At 46.6% G+C, this 23192-nt stretch overlaps 1 protein-coding gene across 1 annotated transcript in view; it reads right to left on the reverse strand.

The window, feature by feature from the left end:
• Positions 1-23192, reverse strand: part of spg11 (SPG11 vesicle trafficking associated, spatacsin) — a 209404-nt gene that overhangs the window by 99232 nt on the left and 86980 nt on the right. The window contains exons 17-21 of the mRNA XM_038813292.1: positions 12630-12736; positions 12076-12221; positions 9181-9345; positions 4722-4788; positions 841-1006 (exon numbers count right to left, since the gene is read on the reverse strand). Coding sequence (XP_038669220.1) covers positions 841-1006; positions 4722-4788; positions 9181-9345; positions 12076-12221; positions 12630-12736 — 651 coding nt within the window. The remainder of the gene's footprint in view (positions 1-840; positions 1007-4721; positions 4789-9180; positions 9346-12075; positions 12222-12629; positions 12737-23192) is intronic.

Genomic DNA, 23192 nt, shown 5'->3' on the forward strand with positions numbered 1-23192 from the left:
ACAGACAGTGACCCAAGCAGGAATCAAATCTGGGACCGCGGAACTGTGAAGCAACAGTGCTAACCACTGAGCTACCGTGCTGCCCACCCGTGTGGAGTTTGCACATTCGCCCCATGTCTGCGTGGGTCTCACTCCCACAACCCAAAAAGATGTGCAGGGTAGGTGGATTGGCCACGCTAAATTGCCCCTTATTTGGAAACATTAATAACAAATTTAAAAATAGAAAAGAGGGACAATTACCAGGCAAGTTTGAAAAACAAACTACAAATTGAAGGTGGACTGATGTACACACCAATGTTATTTGTCGATAGCTTGGTTTTTCCCATTTTGTCATATTGTAAAGCTCCTTTCAAGGCCTCAAGATGTCTCAAAGGGCTTTACCGCCCATTAAGTAATTTGGACGTGTAATGTTGGAAAGGCAGCAGCCAGTTTACACGCAGCAAGCTGCCACACGCAGCAACGTGATAAAAGATCAAATAATTTCTTGCAGTGAGGGTATACAGGATGCAAGACCATTCAGCTCACCGTGCCCGCACCAGTACTTTGAAAGAGCTATCCAATTCATCCCACTCTCTCCCCTGCTTTCCCCATCGTCCACTAAAGATATTTGAGTATATATACCAAATGTCTTTTTGAAAGTTATAATCATGTACTCTTCCACCACCTTTTCAGATAGTGCATTTAGAAAAAGAAATATATTGCATATCTCTAGTGCAATTCATGACCCCAGGATGCCCAAAAGCACTTGACAACTATTCCCAAGTTTGTTTTTCTTTTCAACTTGAAAAAAGTAGTGGCATTCTGTTCTACTCTGATAAGTCTCTTTCCCACCATACTCACAACTGTTTGGGGGAGTTGCTCTTCGCCAGTTGCTGCACCAGAAACGTTGCAAACGCATACGACGGCCGGCCATGCCGCAAGTAGTAGGAAAAATCTAATTGTTCAGTTATGGCATACTTGTTCACCAAGTCAGGGCAGGAAAAATGAGGCAAGTCATTTGAGAAGTCTGTGGACACAATGCAAAACCTTTTGTTAGAAAGACCTGCATTTTTCCAATTTCTTGTGCTGTACAGCTCACAGAACACAACATTACCATTGGAGAAAAGTCAGCTTTCAACACACCCAAATGTCCTTTCTTCCTTGGGCTCCTGGAACTCGAAGCAGAAACTGCTAAAACACCCAAACATGTTTGGCTCTTTAAAAAATAAATTTAGAGTACCCAATTCATTTTATTTCCAATTAAGGGGTAATTTAGCGTGGCCAATCCACCTAACCTGCACATCTTTGGGTTGTGGGGGCGAAACCCATGCAAACACGGGGAGAATGTGGAAACTCCACACGGACAGTGACCCGTGGCCAGGATCGAACCTGGGACCTCGGCGCCGTGAGGCAGCAGGGCTAACCAACTGCGCCAGCGTGCTGCTCACGACTTCACAAAATTCAAGGGTCCAATGTTACATTAGCGGGAAAGAAACAAAGGGGTGAGCGCTGTTCTACGAGGGCGGTACGGCAGCTCAGTGGTTAGCACTGTTGCTTCACAGCGCCAGAGTCCCAGGTTCAATTCCCGGCTTGGGTCACTGTCTGTGCGGAGTCTGCATGTTCTCCCTGCAGCTGCGTGGGTTTCCTCCGGGTGCTCTGGTGTACCTGTACAGGCGCCGGAATGTGGCGACTAGGGGACTTTTACAGTAACTTCATCGCGCCGTTAATGTAAGCCGACTTGTGACACTATTAAAGATTATTCTTATTATTACACCGAATAGAATGGGCTCATATTCTTTGCCGCTTCAAAGAATGCAGGGTAATCTTATTGAAACCCACCAAATTCTTTGTGGGCTTGGTCAGATAAATGCTGACAGGCAAAATCCCTGGTAGCAGCGTCCACAAGTAGAGGATCGTGGGCTCAGAGCAAGGGGCTGGCCATTTACGACAGAGCAGAAATTCTTCATTCGGTGTTTGAAATTCCCTGCCCCAGAGGGTTATGGATGTTGAGTACGATTTTCAGGCATGAAGGAAATTAAGGGTCATGGGGATAGTACAGGAAGTGGAGTTGCTATCGAAGACCAGTCATAATTTAACTAAATGGGAGAGCAAACCCAAGGGACAGAATGACCTACTCCTCTCCTATTTCTGACACTGTCAAATTTTCACAAGTCTTGATTGGTTAATTCCAAAACTTGAGATTCTCAGCTTTTGGCACTGAAAGCAACAGCAAGATCATTATTTCGGGGTTTCAAAAAAAAAAATCAAAGTCAAATAAAGAAATTTATATTGTATTTCAGATATATTTTACACATTAACCTAGGGCAGCATTCATTTCCTGTTTTTTGTCCCCTTAAAACAAAAAGTTCTACCCACAGCTCATTTGTATTCTGCTCAGTCCTACAGCAAAAGTGGAAAGCAGGAGCTGGAGTTCAAATCTGCTATCCATTAGATAACTGTGCTAAGGTTTATGAAAGTTTTACTAAGTGAGGGGGAAGGGACTGCCGGACGCCTTGAAACCAGTTGTGTGCAGCTTTCTAAATGCACAGACAGGTTTGGCTTTTGCACAATTGCATACAATCCCAGATCATAAAATGGGACAAATATTCTCACTGCATTCTGTGTTCTTAGGAGCATCAACCTTGAAAAAGTCGCTAAATTGTCTTTTTGCCACAATTCTCCACTCCTTTACATTCCACAATTGCCTCTTTAATGACCCATCCTTAATTCTCTTCAATTTCCATCTCATGTTTTCAAAACTCTCCATGGATCGCTCCTCTAGATCTCTGTGATCTCTTCCAGGCCAACAACTCTCCAAGCACGGTAGCATAGTGGTTAGCACAATTGCTTCACAGCTCCAGGGTCCCAGGTTCGATTCCGGCTTGGGTCACTGTCTGTGTGGAGTCTGCACATCCTCCCCATGTGTGCGTGGGTTTCCTCCGGGTGCTCCGGTTTCCTCCCACAGTCCAAAGATGTGCAGGTTAGGTGGATTGGCCATGATAAATTGCCCTTAGTGTCCAAAATTGCCGTCAGTGTTGGGTGGGGTTACTGGGTTATGGGGATAGGGTGGAGGTGTTGACCTTGGGTAGGGTGCTCTTTCCAAGAGCCGGTGCAGACTCGATGGGCCGAATGGCCTCCTTCTGCACTGTAAATTCTATGAAGATATCAACGCTCCTCTAATTCTGGCATGTTGTGCATCTCCGATTTGAATTGCTCCACCTTTGGTGGCTGCATCTTCAGTTGCCCAGGCCCCAAGATCTGGAATGCCTTCCTTACACCTCTCCGCCTCTCTAACTTGCTTTAATCATTTAAGACGCTCCTACTTTGACCAAGCGTTTGGTCATCCGTCCTAATATTTCCCTACGTGACTGGGCGTCATATTCTACTTTGTTTCATAATGCTCCTGTGATGTGCCTTAGGACATTTCACCATGATAAAGGTGCTACATTAAGGTATTATCTCAGAGCTTTTGTCACTATTGGCTACATCAAATCAGCTGAGGTACCCATAAAGCATCAGCCTCAGATTTCACAATCATTACCCCTTTTTAAATTAAAATTTTTGCACTACTTTACCTGTAAATGTAAATCAAAATGGTCAGCAATTTTAGCCTTTGATACAAGTGGGGAAAATTAGTAAAGCAAAGTTACTGAAGTAACAAATTATTGAAAAGTCGTGAAATATAAAGGTGGAAAATATACTTGATTCCAATTGTTATTTATTTATCCTCTCTATGGCCTTCCTTTTACTGAATACAGTGATCATATTAAGTGTATTTATGCAACATCAGTGGCCCCGGCATTTAATCTAATAATTTATACTTCAGGGGTGTATTTAGGATTGCAGGCTGCTCAAGGAGTAATTAGAATGTGCAGGTGTCCAAATGTATAATTCCTGTACGAATGGTGTTCGGGCACAAGGCCTTGGTTGAGTTCTCTAGCACCCACCCACATTTTCCACTGGCTGAATTCGGCAAACTCAGTATAGACTTGTGACTAACTTGGGTATAAGTCATTATCCCACAAACAACATCTACCAACTTAATAATATAATGAGAATCTTTATTAGTAGGCTTATATTAACGCTGCAATGAAGTTACTGTGAAAGTCTCCAACTTGCCACATTCTGGCGCCTGTTTGGGTACACAAGAGCGGGAATTCAGAATGTCCAATTCACCCAACAAGCACGTCTTTCAGGACACGCGGGAAGAAACCGGAGCACCTGGAGGAAATCCAAGCAAACACAGGGAGAACGTGCAGACTCCACACAGAGTAGCCCAAGCCGGGAATCGAACCCAGGTCCCTGGCGCTGTGAAGCAACAGTGCTAAACACCGTGCTACCATGCCACCCAGGCGACAGACGTTAGCTAATTATACGATTTAGGAATTGACCTTCTGGTTCTATATGGCTCAACGAAATGTCGCCCTTAACTTGGAACCCTTGCAATTCACCGTTAATATTTACACAGTAATAAACTTCTGCAATTTTTATTTAAACTAAATGTATAATGTTGGCGTAGCTCATGGTTTAAAAGTCAGACAGACGAGACCAATTGTCCATGTATGTCAAAGAACAAATTGTAAGTAGAAATGAATGAGCTCAGCAGTTCAGAGCAAGTATGTGAAATTAACATAAAAGGTACTCTAATGGATTTTGAAAGTTTTTTCAAGCTCCCACACTTCCTCCCTTCCTACCTGCATTCATTATTCTGGTTAAGTTCATTTAATATGAAAGTAATTTACCAGAAGAGGACAGCAAGTTGGCAGACTGCCAGCCGAAGAGGCGCGATGGATCAAAGGGATGTAATGACTGCAAAAGAGAAAATAAAAACCATAAACAAAGTCTGCCAAAAAAAACTGTGCACACTGCAGAAATGGGTGCTGGTATTCAATGCAAGTCTTGACCTCTAATCTACTCGGAAAGAAGCTTTATCTACGTCATAGTTAACACATACATACGTTATATTTAAGATATTTAGAGGATCTTCATTCGTGTTCACTGCAAATGGAAAATATTGCATAGTATAAAAGACTCAATGTTTCTCACACTGGATTTATTATTATGATTAAGCTGTCAGATGGGTCTTCAAACCAAATAAGCATTCTCCATTAAATAAACATTTGAACAAATACAAGTTTAAAGCTGCAGTCAATATTAATTCACACCTTAAATGAATCCGTTTTAATGAGGAGATAACGGTCAAGGCTTAAGGCCCATTGGAAGGGACTGTTTCCATGGGACTGTTTCCATGGGACAAAGTCTTCGTTCCGAAAAAGAATCCTATTGGACTTGATAAGTTAACTCTGTTTCTCCCCACAGATATTGCAAACCGGAGTTTTCCCAGCACTTTGTTTTCATTTCCAATCTCTAGCATTCGCAGTATTTTGCTTTCATTATACACAAATAATGTTCCTTTGTTCCACATAGCACATTCTTATGAATGTCCCAACGGATTAATGGTTTGATTCACAATTCACAAATAAAGCTAGCTTCCTTGGGTCAGCATTTTCTTCCACAGTTAAGCGATCAGCTCAAGCAACACAACTGTAATAAAACCTATTTCAGCAGCAGTTATCCCTGACATGAAGCCTAGTAAACCCCATCCCCTGAATCTAATTACAACGACATATTGTCCTCCTTACATGCCTTTTTTCTACTAAGGTCATCAAAAAAGGCTTCCCCTTTCCAAAATGCGTGTGTGTGTAATGTTTCTTTGCTGCACACTGTTAATTAGTTTACTGTAACCTGAAGTCTACACAGTTCTATCCCCTGCCCAGGACCGATGTTTCCAATATATTGCAACTGAGAATATAAAATCAAGAACGTCAGGAAAATTATCTTGCCCGTTATCATGCCCTGCACACAATGTGAAATATGATAAATGTAGCAACATTAATCATCCAGTTGGCCCCAAGCCAGTCAATTTAAACTCTCGTACTTTCTCAGACAAAATGTTTTCTTCTAAAAAAAAATCATCTGGTTGAGTGGCACAATAACATTACCATTTCGTTTCGGAAAAGAAAATGACTGAGCATTTAAAACATTTTCTAGTTCTCATTTGGCAGTACAGCAGATTTGAAAAATCACCAAACGCACCTGAAGATAATCGAAATAACAAAATTGTGTTGATGTGCACAACCTCAGGATGCTCCAAACTCTTCCCAGACAATGGGTGAAATTCTCCCCTTCCCGGCGAGGTAGGGGGTCCCGGCGTAGCGGAGTGGCGCCAACCATTCCGGCGTCGGGCCTCCCCAAAGGTGCGGAATTCTCCGCACCTTTAGGGGCTAGGCCCGCGCCGGAGTGTCTCCCGCTCCGCCGACTGGCGGCAACGGGCTTTGGTGCTGCACCGGCCGGCGTCGGGGCTGGCCGAAAGGCCTTCGCCGGAGCGTCAGCAGCCGCTGATATCATCCCGGCGCATTCGTGGTGGAGGGGGTCTCTTCCTTCTCCGCCATGGTGGAGGCCGGCGGCGGAAGAAAAAGAGTGCCCCCACGGCACTGGCCCGCCCGCCGATTGGTGGGCCCCGATCGCGGGCCAGGCCACCGTGGGGGCACCACCCGGGGTCCGATCGCCCTGCGCCCCTCCCCCTAAGGACCCCGGGGGCCCGCTCGCGCCGGCAATCCCGCCGGCACAGAGGTGGTTTAAACCATGTCGGCGGGCGAGGCCTGACAGCGGCGGGACTTCAACCCATCGTGGGCTGGAGAATCGCCACGGGGGGCCAGCCGATCGGCGTGGGGGGGAGGGGGGGGGGGGGGGGCACGCTGATCGACGGGGCGTGATTCCCGGCCCCACCGATTCCCGGGTGGCGGAGAATTCCGGCCACGGCAGGGGCGGGATTTACGCCGGCCCCGGGCAATTCCCCGACCCTGCGGTGGATCGGAGAATTCCACCCAATGTTTTTGAAGCATAGTCACTACCATCTTCTCCTGTGTCGCACAAAGAATTTCTTGCTCTCGCAGCTTCTTACCTCTCAACCCACTTATGGTCCATGAATCCATCCACCAACACCACCAATGGAGTATAACTTTCCTCCAAAACCTCTACACCTTTTCCCACCAAAACATCCACCCAGCAAACTGGGAAAGAACCGGAAAAACCGCCTCATGATCAACTCTCCGAAATACAATATAAACGGTTGCCATCTCCGATAGAACCCTTCAATCGACCACCCGATGGTGTATTTGACCTTCGAGGTGCAAAATCTCCATGGATCCCCTCGACAAGTCAAAGCACTTGGTGGCGTTGCCAGCCTCTGGCCCAAGAGGATCTGCCTCAGTGCCAACGAGGTGACGGCAATGACATCAGCCCCCGCCCCCATCCACAGCTCCAGCACATCTGAAACCCCAAAGATAGCCACCAGAGGGCAGGACGCTAGGCTCACCTTTTAGGATTGCCAACGTGGTCAAAGAAAAAGGACCTCCGAAAACCCCACCAGCTTGGAACAGAGTGTGCATGGTGGTGTGCAGGCCCACTCGAACAGCGCTCACAGCTATCCCCCACCCCCTCAAAAAAAGCGACTCACCTAGCCTTAGTGCGCTCGGAACATTACGTTTAGCTGGATCAGGCTCAGTCTCGCATACGACGACATGGCGTTCACCCTCCGTAGTTCCATACCTCCCTCCTCCAGTATTGGCCCCAATTCCTCCACATATTTAGCATTTATTCCTTCAATCGAACACAATTCTTCCCCCAAGATCTGTTCATACATGCCGGATGTACTGTCCTCTTCCAACACTGGTTAGGAGAGAATCCTCCCCAATAAGGATGACAGTGGCACCACCCAGCATTCCAAGAACAACCTCTCAGTAAATCACCTGGAGATACCTAAACATGTCTGGGCCTGGCAGCTCAAATTTCTCCTCCAATTCCTCCAGCCTGGCAACCCAACACTCCAGGAATAAATCACTCACCCCTCCAGCCCTTTCTCCTTCCATGGCCCAAATGTGGCACCCAGCTGTGCTAACTCAAACAGGTGGTTACCACAAATGGGAGCCAGCCTCGAGGTTGCTCCTAACCTAAAATGCTGGTGGAGCTGGCTCCATATTTTTAAACGTGGAAACCACCACTGGGTTTGCCCGGGTACCTTGCCTGAGCCAACGGAAGTGGCATTGTTACCAATGCCCCCAAGCTTGTCCCTCTACATGACCCAGATTCATCTCAACACAGGAGCCACTGGATCCCCGCATCACTCCAACACCTTCTCTGCATTGGCAGCCCAGTAATAAAACAAGACGTTTGGCTGCACCTCTCCCTCTGAATGGGGCGGCACAGTAGCACATTGGTTAGCACAGTTGCTTCTCAGCTCCAGGGTCCCAGGTTCGATTCCAAAGATGTGCAGGTTAGATGGATTGGCCTAGCAAAATTGCCCTTAGTGTCCAAAAATGTTGGGTGGTGGGGATAGGGTGGAGTTGTGGGCTTATGTAGGGTGCTCTTTCCAAGGACAGGTGCAAACTTGATGGGCCGAATGGCCTCCTTCTGCACCGTAAATTCTATGATTCTATGAAGTGAATGTGTTAAAAAGCAGGCCTGTGGCTTCCCAATTTCTCAATGTTTTTTTAAATCATGTATTCACAAATTAGATTTAGTAAATTTGAGGAGCATTTTCGTTGGAGACTATGCAATTACCTAGAATCATCAAATTACCAAATGAGATAAATAGTCTTTAATTTAAATAGGGAAATGAATGATAAATTACAGCAATCAAGACTCTATCTACACATACAACTGCCCATTACACAAAATACCATGGGTTACAATGTTCGCTCATTTTAATTTCAACAGAATCCACTAATTAAGAAATGCAAATTTGTTCCAAAAAAATAGTTGTGAACTCATTCAATCAAACCGTGCACACACATCAACAGTTTCTGTTAGCTACAATTCACAGATTACATTTCAAGGTCTTATAATTTCCGGTTATGGTAAACACAAGGATAAATCAAGTCAGCGTGCTGTTACATCATCCACGAAGCAATCATACCACCTGGTGCAAACTCATTCAACGTGTGCATATATAACCATACTCAAGAAGCAAGCTCAACAAGATGGCAAAAGTCACTGAACGCAGGACATGACCTTCCTTCACTGCGGTGACACACCCGAGGCCTCTTCCCCACCACAAACACACATGTAAACAGGCGAGTTTGAAATCATTCTTAGAAATCTGGGAGATACACACATCAATAAAAGATGCACCATGAATACCTGTAAAAGATGGTAGAGGGAGATGTCCAGTGGCGGAATGCCATGAGGAGTGAGTTGTGGAAAAAGAGCAGCTCGCAACTTGGGATAAGGGGCTAGAGCCATTTTCAAAAGCTGCGGGTCGACTTTCCAGAGAGAATCACCAGTATCTCTTCTTTCCTGCATCACCTAAAGAAACCACAAAAAAAAAAGACTTGCCTTTATATAAAATACAAAGTTCTGAGGATGCTGGAAATACTTAGCAGGATCTGAGGAGGGAGAAACAGAGTTGTTTTTTTTTATATAAATGTTTTTATTCTCCATTTTCACATTTTCCTCCAAAATTTAGACCGCACCCACAAACAGTAAACGGTAACAAATACAAAATCAATCCCCTTAACAATAACAATGATCCCATCCTCCCACCACCCCAAACAACGGCCCACCTGTCAATATATCCATCCAATAAAACAAACCCTCCCACGGTGGAAACAAAAAACAAAGGAGAAAAAGAAGTCCAGGACCGCCCACCGTCACCATAGAGTCCAACCCCCCCCCCCCCCCCCCCCCCCCCAACACACACAACGCCGTCCAACCTCTGAAAGAGTGCCATACGTGATACCCAAGAGTTGTAAACCCCCCCCCTCCCGCCAACTCCTCCCGCCCACTGCCTCATGTAAAACTCCTCCCCCACCCTCGGTTCCTTCCCTCCAACTTTCCACCCTGGCTAGACCACTGGGACCCTGTTCTGCCAGGCTCCGGTGGCCGCAGCCCCTCCCCCCACCTCACTCCAGTTCACTGGCCGGTTTAAACCGGCCAGCGCGGAGGCCCCCGCCCGGGTCCCTTTCCCCAGCCCCAGGAAAGCCCAGAAATCCCCTTTTAGCACACACACCCCACATATCCACCCACACCCCAAAGAGCCCTCACTTCGAGTGAAAGTCCCATCACTTCCCTTGCCCAAATATATACAACACCGGCACCTTTAGCCCACACACCCACACGCAGTGAAACAAAAAGGAAAATACATCCCGAGGTTACATCGGCACATGGCCATTTCTCAATTTCTCAGTTCTGCCACAGTCCTTCTGCCTTCGCAAACTCCTCCGCTGCTTCCGCTGTTCCAAAATAAAAGTCCTTGAGCTGTCAGTCACCCTCAGCTTTGTTGGATATACAATGCCGCACTGCACCATGCTGATGTACAGTGCCCTCTTCACCCGGTTGAAGGCAGCCCGCCTCCTCGCCAGCCCCACTGTAAAGTCCTGGTATACATGTATACCAGCACCAGCCCACTGCACCACCCGCTTCTGCTTGGCCCAGCACAGGACCTTCTCCTTCACTGTACCTACGGAAGCACAGAGTCACTACCCTTGGCGGCTCACTCGCCTTTGGTACAGGCCTCCACGACCGATGGGCCCGATCCAGTTCATATCGGGAGGGATCCTCCCCCAATAGTTTTGCCAACATAGCGGCAAAATACTCAGTCGGCCTCGGCCCTTCAACTCCTTCGGGCAGCCCCACAATCTTCAAATTCTGTCGCCTGGATCGGTTTTCCAGGTCTTCCATTTTCCCTCGTAGATCCTTGTTAATCTCCATCACCTTCCACATCTCCTTCCCCATCGAGGTAAGTTGATCACCGTGCTGCAATAACATCTCCTCCACTTCCTTCAGCGCCTCCCCTTGCTCCCGCACCTCCGCCACTGCACCCACCGCCGCTGCCACCGGGGAAATCGCCTCCTCCACCAGCACACTCAAAACCTCCCTCATCTCCTTCCTCATCGCCTCCAAGTGTTTTGTAAACTGCCTTTCAAATTCTGCAGCCATCGCCGTGGTTATCTCTTCAGCCGTAGGCAATGCGGCCTCCCCTGGGGCTCCAGCCTCCTTTTTCCTTGGTGACCCCGTGGTGACCCCTCCATTCCCCGACATACCCTCAGCTGTCTTTTTAATAGCCGTCTTCTTGCTGATCCTGGACATCCTCTTCTGCTGTTGCCTCCTGTGTGGCTTCTACGTGCCTTCTGCCTGCTTTTTATGCGTCCGTGGAGCCTGGGACCAGGCTTAAAGCCCTGAAAATGCCGTTCCTGAGCGGGGGCCCTCCGTTGCGCTGCTGCCTCCCGCCCGCCGTCACCGGAAGTCAGGGAGAAACAGAGCTAATGTTACAGGAATGAAGATTATTTACGGTAAGTCATCAAAAGGGTAACTCGAGAGTATAAATTTAAGATGGAAACAAGTGGATAGCTTTCAGAGCGCAGAACTGTGCGATGTAATGCTACGGTTCATAGTGTTTGATTGAAAGATAGTGTTAAGTGGTACAGGGCAGAGTATTGCAAATATCTAAATGTAATTTTGGACCCGATGTGAATCTCGACTCAACAGCCCACATAATAATAATAATAATAATCTTTATTATTATCACAAGTAGGCTTACATTAACACTGCAATGAAGTTACTGTGAAAATTACCTAGTCGCCACATTCCGGTGCCTGTTCGGGTACACAGAGGGAGAATTCAGAATGTCCAATTCACATAACAGCACGTCTTTCGGGACTTGAAGGAGGAAACTTGAGCAACTGTAGAAAAGTCACGCAGACATGGGGAGAACGTGCAGACTGCGCACACACACACACACACACACACACACACACACACACACACTGACCCAAACCGGGAATCAAACCTGGAACCCTGGCGTTGTGAAGCAACAATGCTAACCACTGTGCTACCCTGCCGCCCATCACCACGGTTTCTGCAATAAGAGTTTCAGGAAGGCAGATGTTATCAATTAAATTGTCATTTTAATAACAATAGATCTTAAAAGGTCTATTATCTGCAAGAAACTTGGGGACTTCCCCAAACTCAATTATTAGAAACATAAAAACATACAGGTGCCTGGATTTAAAAGGGCCACGGCTCATTTCAGCTCACCTGATCAATTCCTCCAGGGGCAAACATAATGGTAGCTAATGCCATCAGAGTATGCCCCTCCAGCAGCATGCTGCTGACACTAGCTTGGTTACTGGGAATCAGCATTTGAGCATTGGCCAGGCTTGCTTGGAATGTCACAGACGTACCTAGAAGGACAGAATGAATATCAATGTAGTGGAGGCGGAAATATGAATCATGCCCTCAAAAGCAGCTGAAGTACAAAATATCACGCTAGCTGGGTTAGGAAATGAGACGGAACACAACGCAAATGGTTAGTTATCAAACAAATACTGCAAGGTGTTTTTAGTGATGTTATAATTCACCAGAATTCCATTCCATCTGTAACAATGAACAGATTCTCAAATAGTAACTTCAGCATTCGGGCTTGATGAGAAACACCAAACACTGAACCACTGCAGTGGAATTTACTTCTCTAAGTGGCATATTGGTGCCTTCAATATCCGCTGTATTACTGCCAAATTTAATAGACCTTACTTAATTTAATTAACAAGCATTAAATTACTTGAATTGTTAAAGAGAGTATAAAAGAATACCTCCTACAGCGTCAGCAACCTCTCGTATTCTCATTAGAAATTCAAACCAGGGATGGGCAACATGGAGAGTCCGATCGGCCAGAGAAGGGCAGTTGGAGGGTTTCAACCTGTCAAACAAGCCAAGAACAAAACCCTCAGCAACAGGAAATGCAAGAGGTCTATTTGAATGCCTAGCAATTGCTAACATTTCATGAGTATGACAATTTTTACAGTTGCATAAACAAATAAATTCACTGTTTTAAACATCTAGCATGTTTCACAAGACGACACTTGCCGAGTGCAAAATGAAGCGGCAAACCCTAATTTTCAAGCTCCTTTAAATATGGTGAGGCAACATTTATCTATTTAAATTTGACCCCAGTGTATCTCAAATTTCTTCTTTTCTGGCAATAGTTAACCTTCTCCCGTACTTGTAATTTTCAATTGCTGCGTATTGATATGCTCAATGAGATATCTTGGCTAGGGGAGATTATCTGTACAGATTCTTAAATTAACTCCCTGGCATGCACTCAAGTCACAAATTCAAAGGCAGTTTCTGCCTGCTGTTAAGATTTGTGTTTTTCTAAAGTACCACCAGTATCACACAACATAAAATTAAATCATAATTCTTAGTGATCATTTTAGTAAAAAAAAACCTGGATAAGATTCAATATTTTCCATTTAAGAATATCCGTTTGATTTTTTTCCCCAGCTTTGAAGTAAAGATTAGCAGAGATTATCACTGTTGCTTCACAGCGCCAGGGACCCAAGTTCAATTCCCAGCTTGGGTCACTGTCTGTGCGGAGTCTGCACGTTCTCCCTGTGTCTGCGTGGGTTTCCTCCGGGTGCTCCGGTTTCCTCCCACAAGTCCCGAAAGACGCGCTGTTAGGTAATTTGGACATTCTGAATTCTGTGCACCCGAACAGGCACTGGAGTGTGGCAACTAGGACATTTTCACAGTAACTTCATTGCAGCATTAATATAAGCCTATTTGTGACACGAATAAAGATTATTATTGTAAAGATTTCATTTTCAGAATCTGAATAAATTCTAATTAATTCCTTTTCGTAACGATGCTTTATTTAAATGGCTATTTTCCATGTATCTGCATAATGCATTCAAATCAATCATTCTGATCAATGTGGGAATGTGATTCACTCAGAAAGGTGATGACATTTGAATACAGTTATCCCTGTTGTCCACTATTCAGAGAGGAACTTTGTCTGTTAATTAGTCTACAGTTACTGGTACCAGGATTACAACACAAGCATTTGATTGTAGCTACTCGAAAAGTAAATCACAAAATCCCAACTTAATCTTAAAAAAGGCTAAGAGATCCCAGTTCGAACATAATTCTTTAAAAAGCTTAAAGGAAGAAATTTAATCTCCACAGAGGGTCCTCAAGGGTCTTAAGCACTACCTTGAAGAATAGTGGAATCAGAAGTTATTAGCAATTTCCAAAAGAGCAATTGGACGTAGACTTGAAGAGGATCGATTTGCAGGGCTACAGAGACAAGGCAGAGGAGCGGGATTCATTTCAAAGACCCAGGAGAGGGGCAAAGGGCAGAATCTTCAGGCGTTGGGGATCTTGCCTGCCGGCTGAAGAGTCAGTGAGACTCCCGCACCGCCTCTTCTCAGGAAGACCTGCTGAACCACAAGCCGATCAGACTGTGGCAAGGCCACAGGCAGATATTCCCCTGGAATCAAGTCCCTGGGGACAGACATCTTGCCTACTGAGAGTTGCCTGCCAATCAGAGGCCATCAGCTCCTATACTCAGCAGCAGCACAGGGCAGGCCATGGCTGCAGCAGAAAGAAACGCCTATCGTAGTCCCAGGATCGTGCAGCGACCTTGGCCACAGGTCAGCAATGTGGGGAGGGCGTCATCAACAAGGGGAAAGGATGGCTCTTAACTGCTACCCCCACCTCCCTGCCAGATGCCCAGTTCCTTGATCATGCAATGAGCACCTTTGATCGAGGGAAAATCACCCCGCTGCTGGAGGTGCCAAGCTGGCTGCACAGTTTTAGTTATCCAGCAGCACGACAGATCCACCTCCAGCTGGGTCAATACCCGCAGTGGTGGCAGGAAGCCCTTAACTGGCCATTAACTGGTTACTTAAGGGCATCAAAATAGGTAGCAGAGCAGGTAGGTTGACCATGAGCAGTCTCGCCTCGTGTCAGGAAGGCATCAGATTTCCAGTAGGCCACCATCTCATTAATTATATACCCTTCCTGCTAACCACTGGGCCAACCAATTAAAATTGCACTACACCATTCAGCCACATGGGGGAGGTGTGCTTCAATAAATATCTAAAGCAATTGTTCACCAGCACAATGGCAAGCGGTGTAGGAGTGGAGGGATGCATTTCAGCAGAAATATTCTTTAAAGTCTTAACTACTGATTCAAACAGACACAGATAAAAGGTGAAAAGTTAAAACAGAAAATGCTTTAAACCACAGCAGATGGATCAAAATCTGGAAGATGTTCGCACGATAGATACTTAGTCATAATCACTGCTGCGTCAGATTCTTACAAGCTTACAGCCAAAATTTTAACCCACATTTTCACCTTGCAGATGCTGATAAACCTATTTCACTTTTTTAAAATGTTGTTTTACCCCTGCAGATTAGGGACAACACAGGATCGGTCAACTCGGCAGCATCGTCATTGCTGTGCAGTCACACAGCTCACAGGGAATTAAAAAGAATGTCTGTGTCCTTCAAACATGCAAAAATTAAAACATTTACCAGCTGCGAAAATAACCCCGTACTTTTAAGTGGTGATCACCAAAAGATCACAGCCCTGTTATTGTGACCAAACTGCGAGGTGGACGTCATTCCTTCATTGAAACAATTACATTTAATAAATTATATTCTTGAAAGCCAGAGACCAGGGGCTGGATACTCTTCACCCTGACGCCGAAATCATGGCCGGCGCCGGAGCAGAGAATCCATTTCCGGGCATGAAATCGGAACTGGTGCCGATTCCCTGACTCTCTGGGTCCCGGAAAACAGCGTCATCAGAGAGTACGCCGCGCCGCATAGCCCCGACCTGCAGCAATTGCTGGAGGCCCGCCCTGCCATTCTCCACCCCTGACCGGCCGGAGACCCGACGGCGTAGATCTCACATGGTCCTGCCGGTCTGGACACTTGCTTGGCGGCTGCGGACTCGGGCTAATTTTGGGCGGGCGGTCCGGGTCGGCGGCACTATTTAGTTGGTCCAGCTCCACAGTCTGAGTCCGCCATGGAGCACACATGGCCTCTGACCTGGAAGCGCGGGGGCCCGTATCTGCAGCTAAAGCTGCGAGCTTCCCGACGGGTCCCTGCTAGTCCCCTGCAGGGCTAGGATTATGTGGCCCTTTCACACCAGTTTTTGTTGTGAAAGGCCACAGTTTATACGACGGCGTGGGGACATAGTCCCAAAAACGGAGTATCCAGCCCCTGATTTTCAATAAAAGCTATATACTACGTATTAAATCATAACAGAAAATCTGGAAAAACGCGGCAGATTTGGAAACATCTGTGGAGCGAGAAACAGAGTTAACGCTTTGAGTCGGTGTGATTTCTCAGAGCTGGAGCGAGGTAGAAATGTGCTGGGTTTTATACTGTTGAAGAGAGGGGTTGGAGCAGGTGAATTATAAACTCCCCATCACATTTCTACCTCTCTTCAACTCCGAGGAGCCACGGACTCGAAACGTTAACTCTTTCTCCGTCTGGCAGGGTTGGGAACAGTCGAGGGCAGGATTTAGAAAATGAATTCCGAAAGGGCATTTCTGGACCCCATCATCACTGAGGAGACATCGAATCCCTACAGTGCAGGAGGAGGCTATTCGGCCCATAGAGTCTGCACCGACCCTCCGAAAGAGCACTCGACCTGGACCCCCTCCACCATCCTATCCACGTAATCCCGCGCATTGATCATGGTCAATCCACATAACCTATACATCTTTGGACTGTGGGAGAAATCCACACAGAAACCCGGGCATAAATCCAACTTTTAAATGTGACTTTGGCGAACCTGAACAGTCTGGTGCACATTAGTGCGCAGCTACCCTGTTCATAGCAGGAAGAAGTACAAAGAGTTTTGCTAATGCAAAAGGAAGTAATGGAAGTACATGAGAGCTTGCACCAAATAGTCAACATTAATGTTCACTGTGCAGCCACTTTCATCAGCATTTAGTAATGACCTTTATTGTCACAAGTAGGCTTACATTAACACTGCAATGAAGTTACTGTGAAAAGCCCCGAGTCCCCGCATTCTGACGCCTATTCGGGTACACAGAGGGAGAATTCACAATGTCCAAATTACCTAACAGCACGTCTTTTGGAACTAGTGGGAGGAAACCGGAGGAAATCCATGCAGACACGGGGAGGGCCTGCAGACTCCGCACAGACAGTGACCCAAGGCGGGAATCGAACCCGGGACCCTGGCGCTGTGAAACAACTGTGCTAACCACTGTGCTGCCCATTTACGTTGCTGGCCCTCTAAGGTGCAGCGGCTCTCTTTGGCAAGGCAGTGGTGGCAGGCCTATCATTTTTTTTTTAAATTTAGAGTACCCAATTATTTTTTTTTCTAATTAAGGGGCAATTTAGTGTGTCCAATCCACCTACCCTGCGCATCTTTGGGTTGTGGGGGTGAAACCTATGCAGACACAGGGAGAATGTACACACTCCACACGGACAGTGACCCAGGGCCAGGATTCAAACCCAGCGACGCTGTCCCAGTGTTAACCACTGTGCCATGTGCCACCCTGGTAGGTCCCATCATGGCTGCCATCTGCCGTTGCAGCTTACACTCTGTAGAGTTTGCCTCTGGCTTAATTAGGGTATTTAAATTTCAAAATAGCAATATTCAAGTAATGCAGTTGCAGCATAGGGTTGAGACACTGAAATTATCCAGCCTATGAAAATCCAGCCTCAGATTCATGGAATTGTGCAGAAGAATGGGCAACCTTACTTTAAATTACATGAACGGAACATTCTCTCGTCTATTGATTTAATGAAAATCAAGCTTTCAGTGCGAAAATAGATCTCTCATTTACTTCATTTTTTTTAATAAACAATTTATTGAGGTATTTTTGGTATTGGAACACCAACAAAATAAACAATGTACAGGAAACTATGTACATAGTGCAAAAGCCGTCTCCCTCCCTTACAGGTCCCACCTTTATTAACCCCCTACTCTAAGCTAAACTAACCACCCCTCCCTTCTGCTGACGATTAATTTTCCACAAAGAAGTCGATGAACGGTTGCCACTGTCATGTGGGCCCAGTGAGCGACTTTGAATTGTATCAGTCTGAGCCTGGCACATGTTGTGGATGCGGTGACTCTACTCAACCCGTCCGCCCAGAGACCATCCTCTATCTCTCCTCCCAGCTCCTCCTCTCACGTGCGCTTCAACTCCTTGGTCTGCGTCTCCTCTGACCCCATAAGTTCCTTGTAAATGTCAGAGACGCTCCCTTCTCCTAGCCAGCCTCTGGAAACTACCCTGTCCTGAATGCACCTTAGTGGTAGGAGCGGGAAGATTGACACCTATTTATGTAGGAAGTCCCGCACCTGCAGATACCCGAATTTGTTTCCCCTCGACAACTCAAACATCTCCTCCAGCGCCCTCATACTCGGAAAGCTCTCCTCTATAAACAGATCCCCCATCCTCTCAATCCCTGCTCTCCGCCATATCCGGAACCCCCATCCATACCTCCCGGGGCAAACCGGTGATTATTACAGATTGGGAACCAGGTGCTCCCTCTGCTCCCACGTCTCCTCCACTGCCCCCAGACTCTCAGAGCCGCCACCACATGGGGCTGGTGGAGTACCGTGTCGGCGGGAATGGCAGAGGCACAGTTACCAACGCCCCAGACTGGTGCCCTTGCGTGAAGCCGCTTCCATACACTCCCATGTTGACCCCTCCCGCACCACCCACTTCCTGATCATGGCTATATCCGCCGCCCAGTAATAATTACTAAAATTTGGCAGCGCCAGCCTGCCCTCTCCTCGACTCCGCTCAAGCATTACCTTCCTTACTCGCAGGGTCTTGCCCGCCCAAACAAAGCCAGAGATCACTTTGTTGACCCGTTTAAAAAAGGGCCGCGGAATAAGTAATTGCAACACGAATAGGGATCTCAGGAGGACCGTCATCTTCACCGTCTGCACCCTCACAGCTAATGACAACGGGAGCGCGTCCCATCTTTGGAAATCGTCCTTCATTTGGTCTACTAGTTGGACCAGATTTAATTTATGTAGCCGGTCCCATTCCCGCGCCACTTGAATGCCTAGGTACCTAAAGCTTCCCCCACCACCCTAAACGGCAGCTCCGTCAATCGACTCTCCTGTCTCCTGCAACATTACCACGTTGGTCTTCAGTCCCCTAAGATGCGCGAACACAAGTGCCCTCTTGTCCGGCCCATTTAACCCTCGAACATTCCAGGTGATCAGCCTAGTTCGGGGCCACATTACCACCCCTTTTTTGGGCCCGCCTCCAGCCCATGCTCTGCGCCTCCACCGGCCCGTACCCAGGCAACCCCCACCCCCATCCTCCTCTCTGTCCCTTAGCCCAAGTCCCTCCCTCGTCAGCAGAACATTTACTCCCCCCTCCCCCTTAGTAACAACACTCTGTTACCCAAACCCTTTAATAAACCGAACATATGCACCTAGCCCGTCCAGCTAGCTTGGTGGTCCCCATCCCTTGCACCGGATAGTCTCCCACCTATTGTTTCCTCCTCCCCCCCGCCCCCGCTCATGCAAACATACTCCAACATCAAACAATTGCCCGACAGAAACACACCAACATCTAAACAAGCACACCTCCATCCCCCAACAGTGCAAATGAAAACTTCACTCACTCAGCTCTACCACTGGTCCCAAATCAATGCAAAAGACATTCCAAACAGCTTCCACAAAACAAAAAACTTTTTAAAAAAGGAACAGGAAAGCCAAAAAAAACATGAACGTTGCAGCAAAGTTCAAAAGTTCTCAGTCTACCACCAGTCCTTTCCTTTTTGCGAAGCCCAGCGCTTCCTCAGGTGACTCGAAATAAAAGTGCTGTTCCTTGTGCGTAAGCCAAAGATGGGCTGGATACAACAGTCCGAACTTCACCTTTTTGTTAAAAAGGATCGACCTTATCTGGTTGAAGCCTACTCTTCTCCTGGCCACCTCCACACTCCAGTCTTGGTAAACCCGCAGGATACTATTGTCCCACTTACAGCTCCGTGTCGGCTTGGCCCACTGTAGAATGCACTCCTTATCCAACTACCTGTGGAATCTCACCACCATTGCCCTCGGGGGGTGGGGGTCTCCCATTGGCGGCTTCCTCGTGAGTGCTCTGTGAGCCCTGTCCACCTCCAAGGCTCGGGGGAAAGCCCCACCCCCCAGCAGCTTCTCAAACATGTCCGCGATGTATGCCCCAGCATCCACACCTTCTGATCCCTCCGGGAGCCCAACGATTCTCAAGTTCTGCTGGCGGGACCTATTCTCTAGGTCCTCCACCTTCTCCAGAAGCTTTTTCTGCTGGTCTCTCAGCTTCCCCACCTCCAGCTCCACTGCAGTTTGTTGTTCCTCCTGCTCAGCCAGCGCCTTCTCTACCTTCTGGATCGCCCAATCTTGGGTGTCCAACCTAAGCTCCAGCCACTCAATTGATTCTTATTGGGACCAAGCAATCCCGATTCTGCTTAGCAAAGCCTTCCTGAATAACTTGCATCAGCTGCTCCGTTGACCGCTGGGTCGACAAGCCAGAGGTCTGGTCCTCCCCCATGCTGTCTCTTGCTGCAGCTTCACCCCAAACCTTCTCTGTCTTTCTGTTTCTGCCTTTACCAGCACTTCTAGTCCTTCTCTCCATGCACCAATGTGGGAATTCAGTACACAATTGCCTTTGTCATCAGTTTTACAATTCAAGTCCGCTAGAAAATCAGGGGAAAAGGTCCAAAATTCCGCCGGAGCGGAAGCCACCAAATGTGCGACTTACTCCTTCATAGCTGCCACCAGAAGCCCCTCTCATTTACTTCTAATGCAACCAAGGTTTTCTGTTTGAAAGGCTTCAAGAATTAATTAAAATGCTGAAAATAAGCTTCTCTGTACCCATGCTGGATGTTTGCCAAGCTGTCACAAGATAGATTAGATTCAGATCATTGAAAAAAACCTCCAAACTAGCCAGGTTTTCAACATCATTATCTACAACGGTAATGAAGTGAAATAATACAGGAGTCTGAATTATTAGCGTTACCACTTTGAGTATACCCCACTCCACTGGCATACACCAACAGACTGTACATTCTTCACCAGAAGTCTCTAATTTCAATAACACAGGAGCAAAGTGGGGAGCACAAAGTAGGCATAGCACAGTCTACGCTTACTCAGCCACTGACCAGGTCAATAGTATCGTTAATAAGGTGTCAGCAATCTGCCTTCATTTTTCACCAGGGGTGCAGTTTATCCTATCCTTGGCTGCCCTGACAGATGAATGTATTAGATCATTTAAGAGGGAATTAAAATGCCAACCACACAGTGTGGGGCTGGATTGGCAAGGGCAGCATTTTTGGTCTTTTCCCATCCAACGATTGTGAATTGGCGTTCGTGATCCAGTTGGGTGTTTACAACAATCAGGCAGGTTGATCAATTCACCAGATTTATTGAATTGATTTCACAATTTTCTACATTGGAGTTTGAATCCTAATTTCAGGATTCCTTCTTCACCAGCACCACCACGCCCAACTATGGCGGTTCATAGAAAGGACATCAGAAATGTCCAACCAAACCCTCAGCATGCCAATTAATTGGATAATACCAAGATGCCAAAGCTCTAAAAAGCTTTTTTCGGAGTGTCTGGGTTCTGTTTGTAAATTATTAGTGTTGGCATTTGGGCGGCATGTGGTTAACACTGGGATTGCGGCGCCGAGGACCCGGGTTCGATCCCGGCTCTGGGTCACTGTCCGTGTGGAGTTTGCACATTCTCCCCGTGTCTGCGTGGGTTTCACCCCCACAACCCAAAGATGTACAGGGTAGGTGGACTGGCCGCACTAAATTGTCCCTTAATTTGAAAAAAAAAATAATTGGGTACTCTAAAACAAACAAATAAATAAATAAATAAAATTAGTGTTGACATTTAACAATGTTTTATTGTATTTTTACTGAAGTAAAATGGCTTGTAACAATGGCTGAGGAGTTCCTGTTACGCTGTGGTCATTCAACAGTGTTTTATAACAACACAATTTGGTTGACGCAGAGGAAGAGAAAGAGGAACTTAATACAGCAAGCATATGCCTTAACCAACCGTCACACACTTTAAAATCACGGCTCAATGTGCTTATTTTGTTTAAAATAAGTGAACCCCATCATGGGTCACTTTTCCAAACTGTGCTGATGCAGAGATGATGATAAGAGGCAATCCAAAGCTTCCAAACGCAGAATCACACTGGTCAAGAATATAAATGCTTTGTGAAAGTCAGTAAGATCTCAACTAAATCCTGAACTTTAGGTCAGTTGCAAAATACAGAAGGGAATTATGGTAATATGAAGGAATCAGCAAAATCACTTCTGAAAACATATGACAACCACAAGAGAATAGTTTTGTCAGGAATTCAACTCATGAATAAAGATTGCCCCAATCCTGTTCAAGATATTGCTAAGTCTCAACAATCTACCCAGTGAAAAGCCCCAATGAAGCACCCAGCAATTGTAACAACATTGAGCTCTTGGAGCTTCTGCTATTCACAAGGATTCATTTCAAACCAATTCTAAACTGGCTTCGAAATAATGTTCAGCTCGGATAATTTATTTAAGAGAATAGGCACAGCAAGAAAATCATTATTCCACTTTTAACTCAATGGACCAGCTGTCAGCATTTACAGATGGCAAATCTAACTCCCAATTCGCAGGGTAGACATAATCATTTGTGGGTCTTACTTAAGGGATAAAGAGCTGGACTTTGCATTGTAAATACTGGCAGCCAGCTCATGGATACAGGTCTCTCGGAATTGGAATCAAAAGAAAGCTTTGTATTCTCAAGCAATTTCCATATCCTCCAGGTTTAACAAAGCACGACGCAGTGACACCTGTGAATAGGAATGCTGCACCTGCAGAAAGGAGCCTGAATTGGAGCAATTTGTTAGATTCCCAAAGAAACCAGGGTGGGTTAGGGATTGCCTGGCTGCTGTGGATCTGTACTAAAAAGAAACAAACAAACCAGGCCTTGTTTTGAATGTGAAGACATATCCCTTTAGGCAGGAATAAAAAAAGCATATTATTTGATAGAAGTGCTCAAAAAATCATGACCCCCCCCCCCCCCCCCCCCCCCCAATAGTGCAGAGTCCTCGGTCCATTGAGTCTGCACAGACCTTCTGAAAGAACACCCTGACCTCGGCCTACCTAACCTGGGTGGTGAAAAGTTATGGGGGGGTAGGCAGGAATTTGGAGCGGAGGTTACAATTCAATCAGCCATGATCTTATTGAATCAAGGAGTGGGCTTGAGGGGCCGAGTGGCCTCCTCCTGCTCCAAGTTGATGTTTGAATTGCTGAATCCCCCACTATCAGCATCTCCTGCAACACTGGAGTCTTGACATGCCCAGGGTGGGGCTGCCTGCTTGAATGGCAC

This window comes from Scyliorhinus canicula, chromosome 12 (assembly GCF_902713615.1).
Source record: "Scyliorhinus canicula chromosome 12, sScyCan1.1, whole genome shotgun sequence".
In the NCBI taxonomy this organism is placed as follows: domain Eukaryota; kingdom Metazoa; phylum Chordata; class Chondrichthyes; order Carcharhiniformes; family Scyliorhinidae; genus Scyliorhinus; species Scyliorhinus canicula.